At 37.4% G+C, this 23,340-nt stretch overlaps 1 protein-coding gene across 1 annotated transcript in view; it reads right to left on the minus strand.

Annotated features, from left to right (window-relative positions):
- IPO7 (importin 7) overlaps window positions 1-20,945 on the minus strand; it is a 44,075-nt gene extending 23,130 nt beyond the window's left edge. Inside the window, exons 1-5 of the mRNA XM_068989337.1 lie at window positions 20,843-20,945; window positions 7,767-7,848; window positions 5,591-5,744; window positions 3,587-3,745; window positions 91-247 (exon numbers count right to left, since the gene is read on the minus strand). Of these exons, the coding sequence (XP_068845438.1) occupies window positions 91-247; window positions 3,587-3,745; window positions 5,591-5,744; window positions 7,767-7,848; window positions 20,843-20,926 (636 nt within the window). The 5' untranslated portion in view covers window positions 20,927-20,945. The remainder of the gene's footprint in view (window positions 1-90; window positions 248-3,586; window positions 3,746-5,590; window positions 5,745-7,766; window positions 7,849-20,842) is intronic.
- Between the last annotated feature and the right edge of the window lie 2,395 nt (window positions 20,946-23,340).

The following is a 23,340-nucleotide window of genomic DNA, read 5'->3' on the forward strand; positions in this document are numbered from 1 at the left end:
AATTCTTAAGCTGAAAGATATTCTTTATCATCATTTATGGTGCCAAATGATAGCTGACTTTATATATTAAAAACGACTTTATAAAATTACCTGAACAAGAGCATAGAAGATCTTGAAAATTTGTTTCTGAATGAGGACAGATTGATCAGACTGATCAGAAAGAAGCTGGATAAAACGGTCCTTTAGAACTGGCAGGAAATGCTGCATTGCTGCTACCAATGGACTCCGTTCCTCTGGTTTCTTATACCTTTGGGTAGGAATACAAACTAATTCTGTGAGAATTTATTTACAACTTTATTTATAAATACAAACTACTTGCCTGTTTGTACAGATAAAAGCAAATATTTTCTAAGCAATTTTATAGTCCTAGAAGAAAAGCCTATTATGGAATTTAACCATAGGTAAAAAGCAACTTGAGAAAAACCTCAAATAACAAGAGAACATCTAAAATTTACTGAGTATTTATTATGAGGTAAATAACCTTCAAGGCCTCATTAATATTCTCACTTTTATACCTGAGGAAACTGAGGCACAGAGAAGTTAAACATCTTCCCGAATATATATATCTAGGTATGATCCTTAGCAGATTCAGGATCTGCCCTTTAACCATTTCACTATGATCACTATGTTATCACTAACTGTGAATACTGATACAACTGAGGAGCTACAATGATTTGGTTTTTAAACATTAGGAGCTGATTGATATAAAATAATTATGTATTACCATCCTTAAGTGATTTACACACCAAAAGCATTAAGGAAGAAATGGTATCTGTAAAGAAGAAAATATTCTATTTCTAAAAGCACTATAAATCACTATAGTGATAGGTTACCACTATAAATTGGTAACCTTTCTGGCAACAAAGCCTGACCTCAACAGGATATTGATGATCTCTGTTTATCCCATTTGGAGTAAATATTCATATACTTATAGCATATATAAAAAATAATGTTTGATTCCTGGATACTGGTACAGATTTCAATAGAAAATATATTATGTGAACCTTGTTAAACCTTTCTAAACTCTGAAAAATCCTGAATTCTGAATTACATTTTGCTTCAAAAATATCAGTAAAGTGCTGACTAATTGAGACATTCCCCCATAGAGATCCTTAGCATTTTAATAGTACTGTTAAAAGGTCTAATGGCTTTTCTTTTTTTAATTAAGTAACTGATTTCCCCTACCAGACCCCAGTTTTATCTACCAGTAGCTTTTCTAAAGGGAGAAAATGTATCTAAGAATTGAGTGTGTTAGCACATTTTTAAGGGTAAAGGTAGACATTCCTAAAAGGCTGGATTGTTTTTCCCACTGGGTGAAATGAGAAGCAAAGTAAACTGCCAAGATTAAAATAAGAGCAATGTTCATGCTAATAATGATTTGAGATTAAACAATTAACTGACAGTTTTAAATATTATTTGATATGCTGAGAAATTACACCTAGTATACATTTAAAGATTATCTGAACATTTCTTTGAGTCAATAAAAACAGTAACAATTTATAAAAGGAAGCCATTTGCACTAATTTGATTAGACAAGCTGTATTAATTACTGACAATATTATCTTGTAACAACAAAGATGAGAACTATATTATGCAACCCTCTCTCCATTATCCAATCCAGGTGATCGTCCACATTATTATTTTCATACTCATTAGTTTAGATATTGTACCATCCAACTTCCAGGCCACCACTCAGTGTAGATAGGGAGTTAGGAGAGAAGAATGTCTTAAAATGGAATGGGTTTGAGTATGAAAATAATTTATGGAAGGATACAAATACTATTCCATAAGACCTGAAAGCTCCTGAAAGCATGAAAATGTGATACTAATAAAAGCCTATGGAGCGATCAAGATGGTGGAGGAATAGGATGTGGAGCTCACCTCTTCCCACAAATAAAAGCCTATTACCAGTGTCAATCTGGTGAACCATACTCATCGGGAATTCTCAAAAACTAGCCAATCACTTTCCTCTTTAAAAAAAGAAAAAAGTCAATTTGCATGTAAAAGATCACATGCAAATTCCCCATCTTGGCATTCAAAACCGTCTTTTAACAGGGTCCCAATTTACTAATTTAAAATGAACCCCAACCTCTCAACAGAAGTTATCCATACCATTCAGTGGTCTCCTCATTACCCACTAAAGACAGTGTCTCATTTCTACCTCGGCATCTTTCTTTGCTCACTCCATGTGGTGTGACATGCCTTTCTCTTCAAATGTTCCTTCTATGCTCCTTCAACTGACAAGCAATTCCTAAGGATCTATGCTCCTGAAGGCCATCACAGCTTTCAATTTCTGCATGCATTTTCTTAGAACTACTTTAATCCACACAGACCCCTTGTGAACACCTTGTGCTCCACAAACACTGGCTGAAAATAAACTGAAATTCCACCACTGCAGCAGTCTATGTTTTCCATTTAAAAAATCCCTATCATACTCTCTCCTGCTAAAGATTACAGGGCAGGAGAGACTTGAACCTTCTCAATGACAATGACAGCTTGTTATTATTATTCTCTCTCAGTCACTCACTTACCAGAACTACAACAACTGGCACTCCGACAGAGGTTGGAGCAACAGCTGGAACATCCCTTAGCAGGAAGATGGGTAGCTGGTGGGAACACAAGAAAACACCAGTACCAATGCTGTAAATGGTATATTTCTTTCCTGCTCAGAACAAACGCAGCAGTTCATCAGCTACTTTGAGTGGGACCCAGAAAGGGTATCAGAGGCTAACTACAAGCCCCAGAGTTAGAGGGCTCACAATGTGTAGCTGTTAGGACTAGAAATAAAGCCACCATCATGGTGTAGTGTTCCTTCCTCTTTAATTTTCTAACATCAAAATTTTCAAGTGCCTACCAATTTCATTATTTTCACCACACGCTTAAGAGAAAAACCTCAACAACATTAGGCTTACTACTTTTAGTGCTACACCTCACTACTTTTAGTGCTATACCTCAACTTCCAAGGTTAGATTTTTTTTTTCCTGATCCCTAAACCCAGGTCTAAAATGATCCCTAAATCTTTCTTACTGATACTAAGTACTTACAGACTATAATTTGCTCAAATATACCAACACTGAAGCAGATGACTATGAATCCTTCAAACACAATGATTAAAAAATGATCAAATGAATTTCCAACACATTCTTCTTAAAGAATTAGAGGAAGGTTCTTGAAACTTAGCAAGAACTCAAATTAAGATAAAAATTCACAGAAAGCCAGAATAAAGAGCTTTAAAGCTCAGTGTACTTTGACCCCTTTCATATCTTAAAAAATGCTTATCTTTAGGCCTTTTATCAGCACAAATTGAGGAGTCTATATAGAGGAGTTATAGATAACTTAGGTTTTGAATAGGCAAACGGATGATTTGGAAAAAAGGGCACAAGGAGTTTCACAGCTGACTCAACAGAAGAGACTGCAGAATTAAAACAAGAATGCTATTTCAAAAGGAAGACACAATTAAAATCAACATGTAATTCACTAACTTTGGTATATAGATCAAATGAAACTTAAGTTGTTCAAACCGATTAGCTTAAATTTCCCAAGCTTTTTCTACTTCTCAGAACTATAGGAATTGAGAGATACTTACTCATAATTTTTCACAAGCTGATAGAGGCAAAGAAGAATTCCTAGCCAACATGCACTGTTGTCAGACTGAAGATAAAAGCCAATTTTGTCCACAATAGCAGTCCAGCGACTTGGATAATCATGTTTGATGATATGATGAATGCATGTAGTAAGCTGTACCCTGAAAGTCAAAAATAAACAATAAGAAGGAAGAAATACTAAGCCCATGCCATAACTAGAGAAGCCTTCACCACAATGGAAAGATCCCACATGCCCAAAAGAAGAACCGAAGCAGCCAAATATATATACATGGCTTAAAACTCAACATTGAAAAAACTAAGATCATAGCATCTGGTCCCATCACTTCATGGCAAATAGATGGGGAAACAATGGAAACAGTGACAGACTTTATTTCTTGGGCTCCAAAATCATGGGGGAGCCTGGTGGGCTGCCATCTATCGGGTTGCAGAGTCGGACACAACTGAAGCGATTTAGCAGCTTAGCAAAATCACTGCAGATGGTGACTGCAGCCATGAAATTAAAAGACACTTGCTCCTTGGAAAACAAGCTGTGACCAACTTAGACAACATCTTAAAAAGCAGAGATGTTACTTTGCTGACAAAGGTCCATCTAGTCAAAGCTATGGTTTTTCCAGTAGTCATGTATGGATGTGAGAGTTGGACCATAAAGAAAGCTGAGCGCCAAAGAATTGATGCTTTTGATTTGTGGTGTTGGAGAGGACTCTTGAGAGTCCCTTGGACTGCAAGGAGATCCAACCAGTCAATCCTGAAGGAAATCAGTCCTGAATATTCATTGGAAGGACTGATGCTGAAGCTAAAGCTCCAATACGTTGGCCACCTGATGCAAAGAGCTGACTCACTGGAAAAGACCCTGATGCTGGGAAAGACTAAAGGCAGGAGGAGAAGGGGACTACAGAGGATGAGATGGTTGGATGGCAGCACCGACTCAATGGACATGAGTTTGAGCAAGCTCTGGGAGTTGGTGATGGACAGGGAAGCCCGGAATGCTGCAGTCCATGGGGTTGCTAAGAGTCAGACACAACTGAGCAACTGAATCGCACTTTCCAGGTGGTGCAGTGGATAAGAATTCCCCTGCCAATGTAGAGGACACAGGCTTGATCCCTGGTCCAGGAAGATTCCACAAGCCGCAGACCAACTAAGCCCGTGCACTCCAACTACTGAAGCCCATGCGCCCTAGAGCATGCAAGCTGCCAACAACTGAGCCCACATGCTGCACTACTGAAGTCTGAGTACCTAGAGCCTGTGGTCCACAATGAGAAGCCAGCACACCGCAACAAAGAGTAGCCCCTGACTGCTGCTAGAGAAAGCCTGAGCAAAGCTACAAAGACTCAGGGCAGCCAAAAATAAATTTTAAAAAACAAGTCACTATCAAAAACTATTACTGATCTAAAAGAAACCCAACAAATGTTACAAATGCAGGTAATCGTATTTTTTTTCATCCCCATCAACCAACAGATTTCATTCAGAACATCAATACAATATAAAATATATGACAGAATTCTATAATTTTCTGTGATCCCTTTCATCTAAACATAGTATGTTTCACAAGTTTGACATGAAGTTTAAAGTTCTGGGTTTTAACAAATGTAAAATTAACCTGCAGTGAGAAATAAAACAAAAAAGTAATGTTCCCTTAACATCATTTACGTTTTGTGCTTCAGAAAGGACAGAGTTTTGAGGGGGAGCTGCGCTGGGCCTTGGCTACAGCATTAGGGACTTTGCTGCATCTGGGTATCTTTCAGGCGCGGCACACTGACTCTGGAGTTGTGGCACAAAGGCTTTAGTTGCTCCACAACATGTAAGATCAAAGTTCCCCAACCAGGGACTGAGCCTGCATCCCCTGCATTGTAAAGTGGATTCTTAACCCCTGGATTGCCAGGGAAGTCTCCAAACCAACCAATTTTTATGTTCTGAAAGATTCCCTTTCCTGCAAACCCTGAAAATTATTACCTTCAATAATGGTTACGTTTAAAATACATACATACCTGATGAGCTCAGGAGAGTGGATAATGGCTTCTACAATATTTTCTCGAATACAATGTCGATCTTCTTCAGGAATAGTATAAGGGGATATATCCCCTGGTGCTGTTTCCCGATCAGGCCAATACTGCGTTATCATATTTTTCAAATAGATGACACCTAAAATATAGATCAATTTGACAGAAGATGTGAAAGCACTGTAACCATCCCCGTGTCTACACCTCAGCTTCTTTCAGACCAACCACTGCTAGGAGAGCTATCCTTTTAAAACTAAAATACTGTATTCTATTGTCTAAAAAGTTGGCAAAACACAAATTTAAGGCTGGCTACAGTAATCACCCACAAAGTCATTATTAAATATACAGTCTGCAGGAGTTGGTGACTGACAGGGAGACCTGGCGTGCTGCGGTTCATGGGGTCGCAAAGAGTCGGACAAGCCTGAGCAACTGAACTGAACTGAACTGCAGTAACTCTGCAAACTAAACAAAACCGTGTTTACAATGCATTTACACACAATACTTTTCACCCTGTTTTCTGTACGAAAGCTGTTTTACCAAGTCTGTTTTTTAAATGAAACTTCTAAAAAACAAAACTGCATACACATACCAATTAAGTTTCTATTTAATCTTGGACTCTAGAACTGTGAGAAACAGTCTGAGTGTTTCTTTCTATCATAATGCACCAAAGAAGTGGATGTAAATACTTATTTGTACAATTTTGATTCAGTATTTTAAAAGGTGTTTGGTCAAACAAAACACATAAACAAGTGGGAACTGCACTGCAAGACCTCATGATTCACTCTATTCCATCCAGAATGCTTGAGCTCTACTACAAAGACAGTTAAATGCATCTTTTAAAGTCTAACAAATGAAACCACCATATACCATGCACTATACAATATAATTCAGTCATTACAAGGATGTAAATTTTAAAGCAATGATGATACTTTAAAAATTAGGACCAATTCCACAGTTCAGTTGCTTCTGGCTTTGTACATACAAAAAAAAAAAAAACAATTAAATTCTAGTAGAATTTAATTTTGCTAAAACACATAATCAAGTTTCTAATGTGCTTAAGGTCCTTCCTAAATCCAAACGCTTTCAATATCTTAGTAAAAATTTGAGATTTAAAGGCAAAGATTCTTATCTAAAAAAATAGCCGAAGGGGAAAATGTCAACTTCATAAGTAAAAGAGAAATGACAGTTAAAATAGTCAAACCAACCTTCTCCTATTTAACTAGAAAAATTTTAAAGATTTACTGTTGACCATGGTTCAGTGAAATTACTGTATTTTATAGACACAAAAGTCTCATTTAATTTGTGCTATTTATATGTCAATTTTTAAAAAGTCATAACTTCCATTCATTCATTCATTTACCGAGTACCTTCACTGTGTCAGGCAATTCTTTAGGTACTCGGAATACCATACAGACCTGATATTAAATTCCAACAACTGAGAAAGGTTTCAGAGCATATAGGACATTAAGGTAAATCATTTAGTAGTTAAAATATAAATTTTAGGATTAACACTATGTAGAGAAAAGGGATGTGCTTGCATTAAATAAAGTAAGCAGAAAAAATTATTTTTAAAACAAAATCGGTGTAAGGAAAAAGAACAGCAAAAAATAACTCCAGAATATAAGTGGTTTTTCCAGAACAGTAAAGTTATTTGCAGTTTATATGTCCTATAAGAAATGTATCTGCAAATAAATAACAAGCATTAAAGATGTGAATTCCATTACTTTGCTGACTAACAGATAATATCAGAAGTAGCATGCCACATTTTCATAGACTCTGATACTGAAGGAATTAATATTTTGTTGACACTGGGACTAAGAAATAGTATCTTTTAAATGGTTAAAATAAAACAGTAAAAGCAAATAACTGGAGGTTTGTATCTTAGAATCATCCATCAAGGAAAGAAACAGAATTTGGAGAATCCTGCAATAAACCTCATCAATTTTCCAGCTTTTTTCTTAATTCGGTGAAATATCACATTCCTTTAAACTCTGCCACCAGATATCAACGTACTTGTGACAGTTTGTAGTAAACACAAGGGGGCCAAATCAACCTTCCGGGAAGAAAATCACCGAAGGATCTTCCCAAGACACTTCTGCTATTCAACTATGAACCTTTCAAACATTATTTACATATATCCAAGAAAATAATTCAGGAAACTTGCCTGCCTGTCTCACAGGTAAATCCAGTTGCTCCGACATAGTAATCTGAAGCAGCGTTGAAACAAAATTCAGAGACTTGTGTGCCTACAAATAAAAAAATATATTTTAAATTTCTGCAAATAAATATTCTTAGTACTCTTATTTCGCTACTTGGCTGGCACAAAAGGCTCTCCTCCACTAGCTAGTTCCAGTATTTCCTACCACGCACATATAAGGAACACACACACACACAAAATGCAGTAACCTAAAACCTGCATGTTTGCATTTGCCTACATACTGTTAAACTTCTAACCACATTGGTGGCAGCAGCTCACAAACGGTCTCCTCTGTGATACCTATTTCCCCAATTCAGTAATAATTTCTCCAGGGATATCCTATTAAGTGGCTAAACAAAAATGAAATCAGCAAAAATGAATAACCTGAGGGGGTCGTTTCCAAGGTGCTAATAACATTTTGTATCGTAATACAGCTGTTTTATAAGTGTATCCAATTTGTGAAAAATAATCAACTGTATTCTCATGATCATTTTTCTGTACGCATGCTATATTTAAAACAGCTTTGAATATACAATAAAAGTAGGATATAAACTGCATGACTTAGTAAATGTATTTACATGAATATACAATGCAACACATACAGAAAATAATGAAATGCACCAAAAATGCTAATGAGTTATATCTGGGATGGTAGGATTATAGACGTTTTCTATTAGCCAAATTTTATGTCATGATCCTGGATTACTTCTATTAACAACACAAAAAAATTAATTCCTAAATCTGTCATATTTGCTTTTGATTTATTAAAAAAGAACTGAAATCTCTTCTTATATGTATTCTCATTCCCTCTTCCACAATATAAACACCTCCTATGTCCTTCCAGCCCAAGTTTTAGTATTTTTCTGCACATGTTCACATGGACACTCGTGATTTTTAGTTTCCTCCTTATAATTCCAGAAACACATTCTTAGAAACAGAAGAATTTCCCTTCAGATATAAAAAAATGTCTTCCACATAAGACCCAAAGGGATACTCTGCTCATTCAGTCTCTCCAAAAATTATTTACTTAGTTGTTCTTGGTGCAAAACACTATGCTAGGACCTGAAAACACAAGGTTGAACAAGACAGTAAGTCTCCATGACCTCATGGGAAATGAACAATGAAGGAAAACAAGATAGCCAAACAGGAAACTGTAATAAAGTGTCGATATAATGGAAGAAATAGAAAACACTATGGAAAGAATCAAAAGTAGAATGTCCTAACCCAGAAGTAGTATTTAAATTTAAGACCTGGACAGGAGCAGTTAAATAGATAAAGGGGAGGAATTTACCCTTTTCAGTACTCTAAACAGATCTGAACAGTTAACCGTTATCACTTTCATGAAACACCCTTTCATCTAAATCGTTCATACATCACTTTTCCTGGTACCTTTTCAGGCTCCTTTGGTTGTTTCTCATTCTGTCTACATGGTTCAAGAACTCGGTCATAGGCCATCTTTTCTGCTTCCCAGCTGATTTCATGCAACTATCTTTAACTACTATCTATAAATCAAATGTAGTTCCCAGTCCAGGACATACTAACAGACCTATTTAACATCCCTACCTCCATTATCACACAGGATTTTCAGACTTACTATGATGAAATCATTTTTTTCCCTAAAAGTTGCGACTCTTCCTTCCTTGTACCACCCCTCCCAACCTGTCATCACTATCCTCCGTTATTCATATCTGAAATTTGAATGTCATTTTTAATATGTTCCTCTTTTTTTAAAATTAAAAAAAATTTTTTTAATTTATTTATTTTTCACTGTGCTGAGTCTCTGTTGCTGTGCACATGTTTTCTCTAGAGCAGAGACTACTCTTCCTTGCAATGCACAGGCTTCTCACTGGCAGTGGCTTCTCTTGTTGCAGAGCACAAAGTTTAGGGCACTCTGGCACAGTAGCTGCTGCCCACAGGCTTTTTCACCCCTCAGCATGTGGAATCTTCTCAGAGCAGAGATTGAACCTATGTCTCTTGCACTGGCAGGCAGATTCTTAACCATTGGACCACCAGGGAAGTCCACTTTCCTCTTCTTATCCCAATTCAATACATCAGACTCTATCAATTGTATAGCCAAAATGGTTGTATCCACTAACACCAACTTAGTCCAAGTGACTATCATGTCTCTTAATATAACCCTTTGCCTCCCCAACCATTCTCTATTTAGTACTCAATAATCTTTAAAATTGTAAAGTAATCCCCTTAAAACACACCTTTTAACAATTTTCTACCGTATTTCCTAAGGCCTAAAATGCCCTGTCTTTTCTTGTTCTGCTTATTTCTTCAGCCTCACTTAAAGAAACTTCCTCATCCCCCTGATTGGCCCACCTTAAGTTTTTGCAACAATAAACATTACCCCATTTCAGAGTCTTTGTACATGCTGTGACTTTCCGCCTACATCACTCTTCTCTCCAATGTTCCACCAGAGTTAACTGGTTCACACCTTTATTCTTTAGGTCTCAAGTTTAAACATTTCCTTAGAGAAGCATTTCCTCACTGATCACACTAGGGCTAAGAAGAGCTCCCAATTATTCTCATAAGCTCCAAGGTGGTTTTTTTTTCCACTTCATAATAATTATTACATATTTGTAGACTGGCTTTATGTCTGCCTCTCCTATTAGACTCAAGATACATTAGGTGTAAAGATTTTACTATCTTTATATCCAATTCCTCATATTTGGCATTCAAGATAATCAACCAATTTATTAAAAGAATAACTGAATGAATTAACAAAAGGTGCCTTAGAGGCAGTTGTGATCACATAGAGGTTGTATGGAGCAAAAAAGCAACTTTGTATTTTTAGACTGGTAAGCATACAAAGACCACTACTATGATACTTCTTAAGTCATTAATATTACAGCAATATATCTTATCTCCTGCATAAAATTGTGAACTCTATGAATGAACTGCTAGAATTCAAGACAGTACTGGTTGTAAACCTAAGTGATGTCATGTCCTACGTTTTTAACTCCTGAGCAAGTTTAATTCAGCAAATTAATTTTTTTATTGTGAAGATTAATTTTATTTAACAAATATTTATGGCATTTTTTAAGATTCTTTTCCCATATAGGCCATTACAGAGTACTGAATGGAGTTCCCTGTGCTATACCAGCAAGTTCTTATTAATTATCTCTTTTATATATAGTAGTATATACAAGTCTGCAGCAAATCTAACTCTTAATTACAAAGTCAGTATAACAATCTACTTCACAGGTTAGCTTTAAGGAAATAACACAAAAAGTATTTTAGCAAACATCAAAACATGACAGGGAATTCCCTGGTGGTCTAATGGTTAGGATTCCAGGCTTTCACTGCCATGGCCAGAGATTAATCCCTGATCAGGGAACTAAGAATCCAGCAAATTGGGCAGTGTGGCCAAAAAACGACAACAACAAAAAAATACACATAAAAAAAAAAAAAAGAAGAACCACGTTTGGTTTGTTCTTTGGGGTGCTGGGAGTGTGGTAGTGGACACACACACACAAAAAAAAAACCCACACACACACAAAAACCACACCTCATCTTTCTCAGAATCTAAAGTCAGTAGGGCATAAACTGACTTTGCCAAATTACTTTTCAGTATGTTAAATCACTCATAAAGTACAACATGTAATTTCATTTATATATAATGCTCTCCTGAGGTCCCAATTCTGCAGTTTATCTTTCTGAGTAGAAAAAGACTGCTTTCTATGACTGGAACTCCAAATGAGGTCGTTGGTTTACATTTAGGAGTCACTTTATAACAACAAAAGCCACCACACAACGGCCACTATTTTTGTTGGTTGGACAGAGACATGTGAGTTAGAAGTGAGCACGAGCTACTCAGTGCATCTTCCTATAACACAACAGGCACTATATGTTATAATAACCAAAGACGTTTATCAATTTCTAACTTCTTAAGGTTTAAAAAATACACACACAAAAAAACCAACAACAACCTTAAGAGTACTTGAAGAAAACCAAGGTGAATATTTTTATCATCTTGGTGGAGAAAACCTAAGCCAAACACTTTAAAGGGTGAAAGACACAAAATAGTTTTGGTATCAGGTAGATAGAAGTAAAGCTTCATAGGCTTCGGCCCTGCCTTGGTATAAACAATGTTGAGAGGAACAAAAGGAAAATATCTCAACATCTGAGGAAGTGTTAACCACTCCAAAACAAAAATCAACAAATATGTGCAAGCAAATTACAAAATAATTAGCCCAAGGAGATGCCAAGTGGCTTAGTGGTTAGGATTCCAGGCTTCCACTGCCATGGCCCAGGTTCAATCCTTGGTTGAGGAACTGAGATCCCACAAGTTACATGGCATGGCCACACACACACGTGAAGTGGACAAGACAAAGCTACCCTAAAACAATATATGCAATACCAAAGCACTGATCAAGATAAGAAAAAAAAATGGAATTCAGTGCTGGTAGATATATAAAATTGTACAACCATACTGGAAAACTGGCATTATCTTATAACATAGCAATTTCCCCCGTATATATTCAAGAGAAATAAGGGCTTATGTTCACAATAATACCTATTAACATGTGACTATATAAACAAACTGTGATATAATTCATACATGAAATACAGTAACTTAAAAAAAAAAAACCCAACCTATGAAATCAATAATACTGATTTCAAAAACATGTTAAGAAGCCAGACTATATCATACTATGTAATCCTATTAACATGAAGTTTAAGGACAGGTGAATCCAAACTACAATTAACAGAAATCAGAGTAACAGTAACCTAAAGAAAGGTACTGATTAGGACGAGTCGCAAGGGAAAGTTCGAGGCCAACAAAAACGTTTTCTCTATCTGTCTATCTATCTTAATCTGGAGGATGGTACTTAGGTAAAAGCTAACTGAGCTGTACATATTTTTGAGCTTTGTATTATATATAAATTATCCCTCAAAAGAAAAAAAAATCAACAAGATTACTTATATTTGAACATTCACAGCATTATTCATAACCAAGTGGAAACAACTCAGATGTCCTTCAAAGGGTAAGCAAAATGTAAGCATATCCATTCATTCACGTAACATTATTCAGTAATAACAAAGAATGAAGTACTGACACATTGTACAATACCTATGAAGCTTAAAAACATTACACTGTGTGAAAGAAGCCAGTCACCAAAGACTACAGAGTGTATGATTTCATTTGTATCAAATGTCCAGAATAGGTAAATCTACGGGCAGAAAGTAGCTGAGGACTGGCGGTGTGTAGGAAGAAGTAGGGAGTGACTGCTAATAGTATGGGTTTCTTACTGGGGTGATAAAAATGCTCTAAAGTTTGTGGTAACAGATCCATAACTGTGCATATACTAAAAAACCCCTGAACTGGATACTAAAGAGACGGAATTCAATAAATTTATTATTTTAAAAAACCAGCGAAACTAAACATTGAAAATAAGTACTTAATTTATTACTCTATTATTTTGTCACTTTGAATGCTTTCAGAAACACAACAGCATAAATCCAAAAAGTACAACTGACAACTGAGCTAGACTAAGGTTAAGGAAGAAGGGGTACTTCTATCAGCAGGAAGAGCACAAGCAATCTCAACCTTGGACATCTATCTACTGGTCCCATCCATCTGAAATCCCTAGTGCAGGAAGCCTTGTCATCCTCTCCCCAAGCAGGTAACAAATGGACTCAATTAAATTAGTACCAAATATCAAACATCAGGTTCTTAAGGAAAAAAACAGACAAAAAGTAGATTCATCATCACTGGAGGGTGGAATGGGGATTAACTATAAGCTGGAGTTGAAGCATCTTACTGGGATAATGCTACTGCTGCTGCTGCTGCTAAGTCGCTTCAGTCGCGTCCACAAGGTTCTAAAACTAGATTGTTCCAATAGCCATACAACTCAAATCTACTAAAAATCACTGATTTTCACTTAAAACAGGTAAATTTTACAGTATATAAATTATACCTCAATTAAGTTTAAAAATGGGGGAAAATGCACAGATCTGTACCGTTAGTTATAAAACAAGTAAAGGTATACACTAACTGTACAAGTGAGGAAAAAACTCAAGCGTTGGGTAATTTCTAACAACTTTCTGGATTCTTGAAGACAGCAAACTATCACATATTTAGAAGAATTTCTACCACATGTTAACTATCAGTATATTAATTATCATATAAAATTTAAACATCTTTATATTCTATAGTATAAAAAATAAATTTAAGTAAAAATATCACTAGCATCAACTTTAATCACAAAGTCTGGCAAACACTGATTAGGCTTCAGAAGATGCTATAATAAATCTTTTATATGAGTCTAAGTATAAATGTAACTTCTGGATGCTGACACTAATTAGGGGCCCGCCTCAAGCTCCTGGCATCTAGCAGTCAGAGAACCAGTAGAAGTGAACCAACAAATGGGTCATTCTATATTATACAGCTAAAACTGCTAACACTCAGGTTTAAAAGTTGCTCACCATAATACAGAACTATCTTTCTAGACAACTTCTTACCTTCTCATTACTTGTCATCAATACAGATAACCAACATTCACCCTTAACCCACCTCAACAAAATTCTTCAACTCCATCTCCTTTAACGCCACCCCACTTACCAGTACTTTACAACATGCCACATACTATAGAGATGAAAGATCACCACTTCAAGGTAGGGGGGAGATTAATTCTAATTAGACTGACAGGTAAGTTTTTTAGTTAGACCCTAGAGCAGTTAAACCCACAGAAATGAGAAAAGATTTTTAAAAGGAAAAGTACGGGTTATGTTAAAGAGATTACTAGGAGAATGAAAGAGAACAGTGAAAGACAAAAATGAATAGGTAAATTGTGATCACATCAAGACCTATTAAGTGTGAACTTATTTTTGAAAGTTTTTACATGATCAGATCTATCCTGTAGGAAGATAAGATTACGAAGCAGTACGTGGATGTAATTCTAGGATAGAGGACTATAAAACATTACAGACAGAAAACTATCATTATAAAAGCCTGAAATCTTCTACTCCACAGGCAGCTCCCTTACTCCCCAAAATATGTCTGCCTACAAAAGGAAAAAAAAAAAGACATATATCACATAAGCACATTTCCCCTGACCCTACTACCCTTCTGACCTACAAACTTATTCCTAGTGAAGCTGAAGCTCCAATGCTTTGGCCACCTGATGTGAAAAACTGACTCACTGGAAGACTCTGATGCTGGGAAACATTTGAGGGCAGGAGGAGAAGGGGACGACAGAGGACAAGATGGTTGGATGGCTTCACTGACTCAACGGACATGAGTCTGAGCAAGCTTCAGGAGTTGGTGATAGACAGGGAAGCCTGGAATGCTGCAGTCCATGGGGTCACAAAGAGTCAGATACAACTGAGCGACTGAACTGAACAAGCATTTCACTCACTAATCCTGTAATCAGATACTGTTTTCTCCAAGGTTATCAATACTTTAGAATAAAAGACTCTCCCAGCAAAGTCTTCATTTTCCTTTAATTTCTCTCATTTAGAAATGTCAACAACCTTTTTTTCTAATAGCTTTTTAAGCAAAAGGAATTCATGCTCACTGGCAGAAAATTTTTGAAATTTATTTAAGGAAAAAGGAAACCAATCTTCTTACTTGAAATTCTTTTTCTTGCCTTGCTCCTACTTTTCTGCACAATTCTCCCATCTCCTTTTCCATGTTTCTCAGAGTCCCCCAAAAATGAGCATGGCCCAAGTGTGTGCTGCGCTCCAGTCCACCCCACACCTCTGGATCACACTCCCTTCCTCTCAATTCACTTCCAGAAGAAAAATCACTTTTCTATCACTGCCTTCTATCCTAAACTTCAGCTCTACATTCCCAACTGCCTCCTAGACATTTTCTCCTTGGGGTTTACAGCTCCTCCAATCAGACAAAACTTTTTAGTCATGCTTTCTTCAATATCAATTTCCCTTCTAGACCCACATTTTCCAATGTAATCACCCAATGCCAATCTCTTTTAAAGCTTACTCTTTAATAGGTAATTTTTTATTATTTCTTGCCATTTTGGAATGTAACCAAACAAACCTTCAGTTACTGTACTTCACATCATTTACAAGGAAGAGAGGGGCTTAAGGGCACTCTGATATCAGAGTTTACATAAAATGAATACAGCCAGATAATTTCAAGAGCCAAGGAATTTCTTCCCTCTCTGCTTTACTCAAGAAGTTGACAAAGGCAAATACTGTATCTATATTACCTATATGAAATATGAGGCATAGTGAGGGTAAGTCAGTGTAGTGGTAAAATCAGGACCAGGTTGTGGGTCTTCACTGTGTCTTCCTGCCTTTCACTAAATAGTGGCAATGCTTTCCAATTAAGGAGTTTCTAAAAACTTAATTACAAATTATCAGTGACAAAAAAAATTTACAAAAGAAAAGCCAAACTTAAATCAAACTCATCATTACTGTGCCACTGACAGATATGCATGCATTGCTAATTCTGAAAAAGAAAGTTGTTTTCTTACAAGTATTACTAATATACTGTTATTTTTCTTTCAGATCTTTAACATGCTATGTCACTGAATAACTTCCTGTCTAACTGTCCAAGAATCCAGGGACTTTCCCTCTACAGAATTCACAACAGTACCTACTTCATAACATTCCTAATTAAGGAATGTTACCTGCTCAGACTACAAACTATTCCATCTTCCAAAAATACACACCACAGTCTCAAAAATATTTGTTGAACTTTTAGACATGCCAAAATGCTGTCCTTCTGCACTTTTCCAGACCTAAGATTTTCCTTAAACATTTCATAAGCTTTTAATTAAATTAAATTAAATTAACCAATTTATAAATAAATATATCACTTAGAGTTGTAATAGTAACCATCTGTGAAGATACCAGATGTGACTTAGGTAGTTCATGAATTTTAAAGATAAACACAAAACATCAAGAAACTTACCAAAGCTATGTCCTCTTACTTTTTATTCACAGAAAGCATGTGAAAAAGCAACATTTCTGGCCACATAACTATTTTATAGTACCTTAAGCTTAGGAACTGTGGGTTTAAGAGATTTAAAAGAGATTTATGGTTAGGAAATGGCAACCCACTCCAGTATTCTTGCCTGGAGAATCCCATAGACAGAGGAACCTAACAGGCTACATATAGTCCATGGGGTGGAAAGAGTCTGACACAACTTAGGGACTAAACCATGGTTAGGAAAATTTTTAGTTGTAGGTGATAGAGCTTAACAAGAGGGGTAAACAGCATGAGTAAAAATTTGCATAGAGAAAGGTTTCCACTGAGGAACACTGGCAGCTAAAGCAAGAGAGCAGAGATGTTGTCCTCTGTTATAATAATCTGCCAAAAACCTTCAGACATATTTTATCTTGCAAATGAAAATGAAAAAACAAGTATTTCTAAGTGTGTGTGTGTACAAATGGAAAAGAACAGTCTTTGCATTCAAAAACAAATAGTCTCTAGAATATTAGAAACAATGTTGAATGAATACCAAATGCACACATTTTAGATAACTGAAACAAATTTTTTTAATTGCACTTCTAGATATATTAGACTATATAGTATAGAATTTCAATGAGAACTGAAAGATCCCTGTAACACAAATCTACTTTAACAATTCAAGGATGAGTATTCTTAACATTTCCATTATTCAAGTTTTTATTTCTTTGCATTCAACAAATATTTACTGAGAGTCTACAATGTGCCACATAGTCTGATTATAAGAGTACCAGTTTTCATGCTGCAATATAATAATGCTATGTACTAGTGAGCTAAGTGCCCAAATAACAGGTTATGTGTTCTCTCTCCATCAGTTTTGATCATCTGCCACTGAGATGAACAACTACTAACTTAGGTAGGAAATGAAATGTATTGCATGTTGGATTGGTTAATCAACTGGCACTTAAACAGTAATTCAAATACTCTCGAGAGAACTTAGTAGTTTTAAAATTTTTACATTCATCATTTTGCTCAACCCACACAATGACATACCATGATAACTTAAGGAAAATGATGCTTAAAAAGAGGTTAAATTAATACCCTCCAGCTAGTGGAGAAATCTTCAGTAGTTAAAAAAAATAAAAATAAAAATGGTTCTCTCCAGTCTTTGAAGCAAAGCTTGTTACATGAACATATTTCAAACTGAGACATGGCAGTGGGTTCCAAATTATAACATCAGTTCAAAAAAAAGATCAACATGCATAACATACTACAGAGTTAAGTGAGGAATACTAAATCAGATTTATCTTGAAAATATCTGTCAAAAACAGTGTCCGTACAGTGGTCTTTAACAATCTATTAGAACTTTATATGTAATATAAAAAACATATAAATACCCTTAAAATTCCTGAAGTGGAGGTCATATAAGAAACCTAAAGCCTATATTGTTATCTACTATAACAGGAAGTCAGTAAAGCCTACAGTTAACAACCAAAGAATAACAGTAACAAGACATAAGAATTCCTGACCTCATGAAACTTAAAAATTATACCGGGGAAACAGTAAGTACAACACACATGATAAACCAGTGACACACAGAAAAATAAACCAGTGAAGGGAGACAGGCAGCATGGCAGTCAAGTCACCCCTTAGGGATACGGACACAGCGGAACAGTGACAGAGGGAAGCGAAAGAACAAGTCTGGGAGGCAAATGAATAAAAGGGGTTCCAAGCAAAGGGAACAGTCAAGTGCAATCTCTGAGACAGGGACACTTTTGGTTTGGTTTTTAAACTATCTACTTTGATAACATTAAAAATTTTTTAGGTTAGTGATTACTTCACTTAGCTGAAGAGATTCATTCAATGGCAATGATCTTTTTCTTCTAACTAAATGAACCAATATGCAGCTTCAGTTGAAAAAGCCATCATCATGATGGAATAATTGGTTTACCCTATTTTATCCAAAGCAAGAAACACTTGCCAGAAATAAGATGCTACTTTCTCGTTTTTACTACAGTCAAGCTTCTTCAGGACTTATCTTGGATTTATTCCTAAACCTAGGTTCTGCCACAAGAAAGTCAAAGCAAAAAGAATTCAAATACAAGCAAGACTGGAAATTAGAATATGCTAACTAACAGAAAAGTTACCTTAGGAAAATTACTAAAAAATCTAGGTGTAATAACTGAAAGAAAAGTGCAAAATGTAAGTAGCTAACAATTACAAAAATACAGCACAGATATCAATTTTTTTTAAAGAAAAGATAAGCAGTGTTTATACTTCAGAAAATTTCAAAACCCTAATAGCAGCTTAACTGTTAAATAATAAATGTTTTGAATATTACTTTATCTTCTAAAAACTAGCCTGTTAAATACTTACCCCAAGTCTCTATTACAAGATGTTAGTTAGTACATACAACTGAACTGAGATACTTGAGGAATAAATAAATTTCAAATTTGCAGGAAGTATTACTTACTCAATTTTCCTACAAAGGAACCAATTCTTTCAAATAATAACTTCTTAAATTAATAATTACACACAAGTATATTTACTCAAAATAATGTGATTTAGGGCAAAGTCATGGTAGAAATCACTATGACTGAACTTGTAGTGTGTCAAGCACATCATAAACAAAATAATGTTCATCTTAACATGTGTCTATCACAAAATCAAAAAGTGATTCATAACTCTCTCCATAGTTTAGTAATGGTTTAAAGAGGGAATTTCTCTCAACTTACTATTTTATATCCAAAAGGAAATCTGTCCTCCTCCCAAGGTGACTTTCAGCCTAAGAATATGAGCATCATTTTTGGCAAGATCTAATGGTCTTCCATATAAAACAGATTTTTAACTTTTTATTTTGAAATAACTTTACACTTGTCTAAATTCTGTGGATGAGCTTTTTAAAATTTAAGTTAACTGAGGCCAGGGATCTCTAAACAGCATGGTACACTGAAGATGGTCAATTCATATTAGTCAATATAAAGTTTTAGAAGTATTTACCTATCAGCTAAGAGGAGCATAAACTAACTGAAATTCTATTTTAAAGAGGAATTCTCTCTGTCTTAAAAATAAAAAGACATAAACCTCACTAAAACTGGACAAATTCATAGGGAGACACAGGAAGTGACAGGGATCCTTTTCAAAGTCTTTAAAATACTCCAAGAGAAGTTGCAGAAACTTAGAAACAGAGAATGAAACGGAAAAGAGTACAATTAAATACCCACATAATAAGGCTGCTTTCCAAAGAGTGGTCTCATCCAAAAATATGGGGAGAAAAATAAACCAATCCTCAGAGTTGATATGGACCTTGGCAGGTTTCAAGGCACTGTCTGACATCGTCTCCCTTGACCTCTCAGCAAACCCTCTGGCCTAATTTTATGAATGGGGAAAAACTCAGCATCGAAAGGTTAAGCGCCTTGTCCAAGGTCAGTTCAGAAATTAGTGGTGTAGCTCTACCTAGAATGCTGCGCTTCACCTGACACTTTCCACTAAATAGCCCTGCCTTCCCCTGCGAGGCAATAATAGAGTACAAGAGCAGTGAATCAGACTCCTGCGGGTGTCCTGCACTACCCTCACCCTGCCTAAGAAGTGGGGGCTCGCCTCTGAAAGCTGTCCCTAGCAACTCAGCCGGGGAAGAGAAAGTTGTGTAGGTCACCCATCAGCCCAGGAAAGGGGCAAGCTGACAGGCGCAGCCTCCAGTGGACCAGCTCTGCATTCCCAGGAGCCCCTCCAAATCCGGCGCCAGCAAGACTCCTCCCGGAAACGTCTGAAAACCTCCCGGTGAATTTCGCCCCCTCCTGGGCGCGAGAACAAGCTGGGAATGAGCCAGAGGGCGGCCGGCCACCCGAGCCAGCCATGTGTCCAGCCCGTCACGCCCGCCTCGCCCCAGCCGGCCCCTCATGCCTCCACCGCAGCCAGAGGCCCAACTCAGGATCCGACGCAAACCGTGGCCGGCGCCACCACTACCGCAGCAGCCAAAGGGCCCCGGCGTGGCACTCGTCGTCAGGTCCCCGCCCCACCCCTACAGTTGGGCCCCTCAGCGACGCCGTCCGCGCCTCTGGCCAGGCCGGGAGGGCTTGGCCTGCCACAGTCAGCCCGCCCGCTGCCGCCGCGGCCACCGCCACCGCCACCGCCACCGCCACCCCGGCGTCCTTACTTCATTGAGCTGACGCTCCGCGGCCTCACGCAGGGCTGGGTCCATGGTGCCCCGCAGGGCCTCGATAATGGTGTTGGGGTCCATCGCAGCGGGGACGCGGTCAAACCCGGGGCTCGGGTGCTACTGGGCCAGAAATAGCGCCGCTCACTGCGCACATGGACCCGCCGCGCTCCGCAGCGGCAACCGGCGCGAAAGGAAAGAGAAGCGCCAAGGCCCCGGATAGAACCTCTTCTCCTCGGCGTGGAGGCGGGAGATGCTCCGGCCACTTCCTGTCGGCGCGCCGGTGGAGCACCTTGGGAGATGTAGTCCACTTGTGCGATCCGCAGCCCACGTGGCCCTGAGCTGTCGCTCCTACAGACAGTACTTGCTATTGAAAAAGAAAAAATGTTCCAACTTCTAAGAAACAAAATTAAAACAATCAGTTACAAAGATGTCACACAATAACATACCTTTGGTAACCATAAAGTAAGCCTGATGCAATGTGTGTTGCTAGTAGTTGTGTAATTGAAGGAAGTCTTTTGATAAGCAATTTGAGATGTTTCTAAATACCATAAAAATGTTTATAATCTTTGACCCAAGTAATTCCATTTGAAACTTGATCTTAAGGAAGTAACTAACACAAAGGGTTAAATGAGCTTTATGTGTTAAAGGTGTTTATCACATTATGTACTGATAATTAAATATTAAAATTATGATTTATTTTGAGTATCCAAATTTTGGAACAGACTGTACGGATCACCTCTAAATGCAGAATAAAAGCGTAATTTTTATTAAAATCCATCTTCTTTAAACAGTCAGTTTCAGAAAGGTTAGATAACTTACCCAGGATCACTTCACAAGAGGTTCGCTTAGGACTTCAAACCTAGGATGTTTCTGTTTTCAAAGTTTTCATTCTCTCCAATGAATCATTGCCTCTCAGAAATGTGGAACCATAGAGGAATGATTAAGCAAATAACAGGAATCCAGTCAATTAAATTTTTAACAGCCACCAAAAATTACAAGTATCCTATACCTTGTAGCAACACTAAAACATTTAAAAATAGATACAGCTTTGTAACAAACAAAAACTGGGAAATAAGACTAGCAAGGGAAAGTAAGTGATTTTCTAGCATGGTGAGATTTTGAGTAATTCCCTTTCACACCTCTTATTGTTGTAATAAAGTTATGTAAGTGTATTTACTTTAAATGAATCTTACGTTAAAGCCTTCAAATGCAGTTTGTAAAAAGATCACTTATTTTTTCTTTACAGAAAGGAAGCAAGGACACAAAAGGCCTTCCCTGGAATAACAGGTTTTGCAATATTAATCTCTTATGTGCCAGCCATTATGCCTGGAAGTGAAGTATAATTATTCCTGATTTACAAATGAAGACTCCAAGGCTTAGATTGTGAAAGGTCATAAGATTTTCATAATATAAGCTTTAGTTAGATCTATTATTGTACAGATACAATCTGTTTAGGATTTTCGTCTCCCTGTTCCATCCTTCAAATGTAAGGGCCTTGAAAATGATGATTATGTTTTAATTCACTTTTGCATCTTCATCTATCACAGAGCTTGAATGTCTACTAAGAGTTCAACAAGTACTTGTAGTTGTCAGGGCTGAGCCAGAATTGAAACCTCAATCTTTATGATTTCAAAGCCAATCATCTTTGCACTGCTGCTAAGTCATGTCAGTCGTGTCCGACTCTGTGCGACCCCATAGACGGCAGCCCACCAGGCCCCCCCGTCCCTGGGATTCTCCAGGCAAGAACACTGGAGTGGGTTGCCATTTCCTTCTCCAATGCATGAAAGTGAAAAGTGAAAGTGAAGCCGCTCAATCGTGTCCGACTCAGCGACCCCATGGACTGAAGCCTACCAGGCTCCTCCATCAGTGGGATTTTCCAGGCAAGAGTACTGGAGTGGGGTGCCATTGCGTTCTCCGATCTTTGCACTACTACATAGGTATTTTATTTTTAATTAATTAATTTATTTTTGCCCGAGCTGGATCTAAATCGCTGTGCAAGGGTTTTCTCTAATTTGGATAAGTGGGGACTGTCTCTAGTTGTTGGCAGACTCTAGAGCTCAGGCTCAGTAGTTGTGATGCACAGAGCTTAGTTGCCCCAAGGCATGTGGAATCTTCCCAGACCAGGGATCAAACCCATGTTCCCCTGCATTGCCAGGCAGATTCTTAACCATTGGAGCATCAGGGAAGTCCCTGAGTACCTATTTTAGATTCCAGCATTGATTTATACATTCTGTTGTTGCTGTTGTTCAGTCGCTAAGTCCTGTCTGACTCTTTCCAATTCCTTTGCCAGGCTTCCGTGTACCTCACTATCTCCCGGAGTTTGCTCTAACTCCTGTCCATTGAGTCGGTGATGCCATCAAACCATCTCATTCTCTGTTACCCCCTTTTCCTCCTGCCGTCAGGAGGGAAATTTAGTCTGAGGAATTTAGAGAAGTACAAAGCACAGGGGTTCTAGAGCTCAGAGCTATCAATAGTTTTGAAGTACAATGGGATTC

This window comes from Capricornis sumatraensis, chromosome 16 (genome assembly GCF_032405125.1).
Source record: "Capricornis sumatraensis isolate serow.1 chromosome 16, serow.2, whole genome shotgun sequence".
Taxonomy (NCBI): domain Eukaryota; kingdom Metazoa; phylum Chordata; class Mammalia; order Artiodactyla; family Bovidae; genus Capricornis; species Capricornis sumatraensis.